General features: G+C 36.3%; 1 protein-coding gene across 1 annotated transcript; it reads right to left on the bottom strand.

Annotated features, from left to right (window-relative positions):
- Positions 1 to 607: 607 nt before the first annotated feature.
- Positions 608 to 1,066, bottom strand: LOC142531720 (uncharacterized). Its single transcript, XM_075637943.1, has one exon. It carries the CDS (start codon positions 1,064 to 1,066, stop codon positions 608 to 610), a length of 459 nt encoding a protein of 152 aa, XP_075494058.1.
- Positions 1,067 to 5,981: the final 4,915 nt, after the last annotated feature.

Here is a 5,981-nt window from a genome sequence, read left to right as displayed (position 1 = left end):
AATTCATCAGAGTTAAAGTCAAATACCATTTCATCAGTAGATTCTTGATCTTCTTTGGCCATGAGACACTCTACTTTCTCATCTTTGCTTTCACTCAAAGATTCTTCAGAAATAGATTTTTCAAATTCTGATTCAGCCCATTTGCCTTTGTCTTCTTCTGCAACTAGGACTCGCTGACTCTTCTTTTTGATGAATCTTTTGTTTTCTTTAACTCGTCTTCTGTCACCTGATTTCGTTTCATCTTTTCTTGTCCTGTTGCATTCTACAATAAAGTGTCCTTTCTTTCCACAGTTAAAACAATCTTGACCATCATCAGTATTGTCCTTGTTGAAGTGAGGTTTATTCATCTGTGATTGATTCTTACGCATAAATTTACTGAATTTTTTAACAAATAAAGACATGGCTTCATTGCTTAATTGCTCGGCCGATTTCTTACTTGATGACTCTTCGACCAGAAGAGTCACTATGGTAGCTGGCAGTGCCTTTGTTTGTTGCGATGTGGATGGATCCTCTTCAGTTCGTATTCCTAGCTCGAAGTCATACGCTTTAAGGTCGGCGAAGAGATCATGAAGTTCTAGTTTGTTCAGATCTTTTGATTCTCGCATTGCTATAGTCTTTGCATCCCATTCTCTGGGAAGAGCTCGCATAACCTGTAAAGCAATTTCTTTGTTAGAATATTCTTTCCGAGTGAGGTGAGTTCGATGATGATACCGCTGAACCGTTCGTCAAATTCTGCAAGAGTTTCTCCTGACTTCATCTTTGCGTTGTCAAACTTCTGGATAGCCACAGTCAACTTGTTTTCCTTAGTCTGATCATTGCCTTCGCATAGTTGAGCAAGTTTTTCCCATATTTCCTTCGCAGTAGTGCAGGTCTTGATTTTGGCGAACATATTCTTGTCCAGAGTTGTATAGAGAATATCTTTCGTAGTCTTCTTTTTATCCTCAGCTGTCCATTCAGATCTGTGCTTTTCAATCATCTGAGGAGCACCTTCAGTTATTGTTGCAGCTGTATTCACCTTCAGAATTCTCATTGGCCCCGTCAGTGATGACATACCACATATTGTCATCTTGGGCTGCTAAATGTGCCTGCATGCGAATTTTCCGATCGTCATAATCTTCTTTAGAGAACATTGGAATTTTATTGAAAGAAGCCATAAGTGATTGAAAAGATGTCAATGTTTGACAAAACCTTGCTCTGATACCACTTGTTGGGATCGGGAAAGAGTTTAGAGGATGGTGAATTAACTCTTTTAAATTTTCTGAATTAAAATAAGTTTTTCAAGCGTTTTTAGGCGGTTGAAAATTCTTTCTCAAACGGTTGGAAACTTGAACCACTGATGAGTGCGGAAAACGGTTCACAATTTCCAATGACAGTTCAAACAATTTTCGCAAACTTAATAAATTGCAGTTAAAAAGGTAAGAGCTTGCGATAAGTAAATAACACAAGATTTTTATGGATGTTCGGAGATTGAATACTCCTACGTCACCCCTTCTTCCTTTTCCATGAAGGATTCTACTAAAAAACTTTGGCTTTACAACGTATTTGCAACAGCCCAATCCAATCAGGACTTATCACACTGCCTGTATTGGAACTCTTAGTGATCACTTTACACTTCTGGATATTAAGAACACTCAGTTCACCAGATAACAAGACTTGATCTCATAACTAAAAGGTTACTGATGAGAATAAATGGTTTGGTGTGAGTAGCACGAAAATGATCCTAAGGTGATCAAATGATTTTCTGTTGAAAGCGTGCTGATTAAGCGAAGAAGTACGTAAACTTTTAGGAGCGCTTGGAGATCTTTTCTAGTATGCAAGCAAGCTGTTGTGATTCGATTGTGATATGAAAAGACATCTTTCTGCTAGCACACTCTTTCGTTAATATACACGATTTTCTTAACGGTCGAGAAGGACATAGCAACGTTAACCTGATTCTCTGAACAGATGAGTCGCTGTCGTCTTTATGAGCATTAAATGTTCTTTAATGAACGCATTTAATCTTCCTTTTGCTCAGCACCGTTCTGAAGTGCTTTTCTTGAGGAGTTCCTTTTATAGTAACTGTATTTAGCATCAGAACATGCAGTCTATATTTGGTCTATCTTCTTTGGGATAGGATCATAAATGCGGATCAATCTAGGAGCAGATGTATATACGTTGACTTCAAGATGGTGTAATACTTTGAATGTATTAAACCGGTCAGAGAATGTCTTTGAGTAATAAATGGTCCTTTAAATGATCTGGTTCTGATAAGCGGTTGAAGCTCCTTTTAGCTTTGGCCGGTTAGAAAGATACACCATTATTTGAGCTGGACGGTTGAACTGATATATGTCACACATATGAACCGCAGAGCTGTCTTGTTTTTGTCATACGCCAAAATTCTTGGGAATAATATTTTCTTCAACTAAAATCATATCCTTTCGGAAACTAAGCCTTGAATTTTGATTTAAATGAAAACCTTCTTTAGGGAGGACGTCCTATGCGTCACTAGGCGCCATTTAAACCTCTCGTTGCTTTTGTCAATAATGGAGGCCGTAGGATTTATTGTCATATATCCTTTTCCCACTCATTATTATATTATAATTAAAGTTTCTCAAACTTTTAATTAATTAATTAAAGCATCTTATGATTTAATTATTAAAAGTTCAATCTTATAGGTTTGTCTTAAATGATATGTGCAACATAATGAATATCATAATATTTAAATCCAATTTAAACATGATGAATTTAAACATCGTGTCAGATTAATTTATCGACCTCTAATATAAATATATGCAAATTATCACATAATAAACATAATAATAATTTATTCTCATTTAAAACAAGATATGCGACAAATAAAAATAAGAGTCTGATATTATTAAAATTCATGATTTTCAATCTTGTCCTTCTAATCGCATTTTTAATTGAAAGATAAAATTAACAAATCAAATAAAACAATTTTATTAAATTTCAAATTAATTTTATAATTGTAAAATCAATATTTTACACTCAATAAACTAAAAAATCTATTTTTTTTAATGAATTAAGATTAAATTAGGCTGAACAAAACAAAATATAATTAGGCTTGTCAAAACAAACCCATAAAAATAATTTTTTTTTTATGTTCGGCCCAACCCAAAAATTAGTTGGGCCAAGTAATAATCTAGCCCAAATTAAGAAGAGAATCTTCCATCCTCCTCTTTCTTATTTATTGAGTATTGCACGATCCACTTCTAAAACAATTTGGTTTTGATTTTTTTAAATAAATAAATAATTATGGTAATGCAAATTTAACAATCAAACCAAATTTACACAATAATTATACTAGTTTCAATAATCAATATCGCTCTAAAAAAAATTAAATTCATTTAATTTATGTTCATATGAAAAACATTAACTTTCTCTGATACCATTTGTTGGATTATTTAAATAGCCTCTGGAAAAATTCTAGCTATAAAAATTTATTTTCGATCAAATAGAAACACAGCGGAAGCGATTACATAATTTCATAAATTATAATCGAGCATGTGAATATAAATTAACGATGAATTTAACCACAGCCTTCCAATACGATTGTTTCTATCGGCGGCAGTGTGTGGGCACTAAAAAACGCCAATACTAGAAATCAAAGTTTTTATTCTCTACTATATTTTCAACTCATTAAAAAGTAGAGAGATCAAGTTCTTCCTTCAAAAGACCATCTAAGATCCTATTTATAATTATTCAAACCAATAGTCCAAATCAAATTGGGATTCCAAAAAAAAAAAAATTGCCACTTTATTTAGGATAGGGGCAAAAGATTTGATTTGGCTTGAATTGTACTATTTTAAGCCTTTTAAAACTCCTTTTAAAAGTCATAAGATTACTAGGATCTTATCAAAAGAAATTAGAATATTATTCTAACTTATTTTTCGTTGTTATGCCAGGAGATCATGGGTTCGAGACTTGGGAATGTATCACTCCACCATCCTGGTGTGGAGAGTCTTATGAGTAATGACGCATGGGAAAGTCCGTGAGGAAAAAGGCCCCAGTGGGAACCCAAGACGGGAAAAGGCCCCCGAGGGAGCCCAAGGGATAGCCCATGGTCGTTACAAAAAATGACGCTTTTTTTTGTAACGATCATGGGTCATTAGGCTGAACCAACATGGGCCTCGGCCCATACCCATGCTCCAGGCATAAGTACCTAGATTCTTAAAGTGTGGGTACCAGTTTAAGAATCTAGGTACTTGTGCCTGCAGGTCCTGAGTTCAAGTGTTAGGGAAGGCGAAACAAACCACTTTCCAGGAGTGGGATATTTTATGAGTGGCGGTGCATTGGGCCCATACTGGACCATCCTAACGACCCATGATCAGTAGTTGTGCATGGGTATGGGCCGAGGTCCATCTTGGTTCAGCCTAATGGTCCATGATCGTTACATGGATACGAATGTGTATAGATCCCAAATACAACAATGCGTAGGTAGCTACACCTAATATAAATATCATTCCTGCGACAATTATATCATCAAATCTATTCGTTTTGAAGCTTAAGTAATTTCTATCATTATTTCCCATAATTTTCTCAAAAATTGCACATTTTATCCAAGTAATTTTAAAAATTACATTTCCATCCCCTAAAATTTCAAATTCTCTTCATTTTAGTCCCTAAGTTTTTTGAAAATTGCAATTTAGTCCCAGAATTATTTTGGAAATTCCAGATTTCCCCTAGAATTTTCGTCCCTTTTCGATTTCATTCCTTGGACTCTTGAAAATTTTGGTTTAACCTTTAACTTTCGGTCTTATGCAATTTAGACCTTAAACTTTTTTGTTTTTGCACTTTAGTCCCTAGGTTTTCGAATTTATGCAATAATTGTCCAAGGTTTTCGATTCTTCCAATTTTAAGCCTTAAAATTTATGTTTTGGTTCATTCATTCCTTTACATTACTAAGGCTTATATTCCATGCTCAATTTCTATAGTTTTTTCCATGTCGTCCCTTAATCCAACTATAGTAGAGCATGCAACCTAATTTTTTCTAGGTTCTTCATTATCCCAATCAATTCTTGTAACCAATTTAAAATTTCATGCAATAAAAGTAATATAAAAAGTCAAATAACTAGGTTACCAGTTATTAGAGTCGTGTCTGGCTGTTCCTCAGCTTCTTCAGCGTGCATCACATAAGCGCTGCCAACAGTTGGTCCCTACTTCTTTGGGCAATCATCCGCTTTATGTCCTTCCACCTTGCATATGAAGCACCTATATGATCCCCACATGCACTTGCCATAGTGTAAGTGATTGCATTCTTTGCATAATGGACTCTCTTCAGGTTTTGGTGTTCCAGGTTGTGCTGTCTTTTGTTGCCCCGGCTTCTTCCATTGTCCTTGGGGCTTTTGTTGCCCTTGAGATTTCGGAGGTCCCGTAAATTGCCTCTTGACTGGCTGAGAGCTCTGCTGGTGCTGCTGCATCTCAAAATCAATATATTTCGAGGCTTGCTCAGCTTGTAATGCACAAGCAGTGACAACTGCATAGTCCACCGGTCGCATCATCATCACATCCCGGTGTATGGTAAGTCAAAGTTCATCCATGAAGTGCCTTAGTTTTCCAGCAGCATCCTTAGCAATAAGGGGCACGAAGTGACAACCCCTATCAAACTTCCTAAAGAACTCAGCCACAGTCGTATCTCCCTGACGGAGAGTCATAAATTCCCTCTTCAAGAGTACTCGGACGTCAGCAGTAAAATACTTCTCGTAGAAAATGTTCTTGAATTGCACCCAAGTGAGGGTGGCTAGATCAACTCCATGCTCAGCTCCTTCCCACCAAAGAGAAGCGTCGTCTCGCAACATATATGTAGCACACCTAACTCGGTCATCATCTCCCATATTCAGATAATGGAAATGCACCTTAAGATATCGAATCCAATCCTCAGCAGCAAACAGGTCGGTGGTGCCAGAAAATTCCTTCGGACTCAGCCTTCGGAACTGATCATACATGTCGTGTTGTGGCCTCGGGGCATTCTACGCCTGCTG

Source organism: Primulina tabacum, chromosome 17 (genome assembly GCF_025594145.1).
Source record: "Primulina tabacum isolate GXHZ01 chromosome 17, ASM2559414v2, whole genome shotgun sequence".
NCBI classification, from domain to species: Eukaryota; Viridiplantae; Streptophyta; class Magnoliopsida; order Lamiales; family Gesneriaceae; genus Primulina; species Primulina tabacum.
The sequence above is the reverse complement of the archived record's forward strand: the minus strand, read 5'-3'. Positions and strand labels throughout refer to the sequence as shown.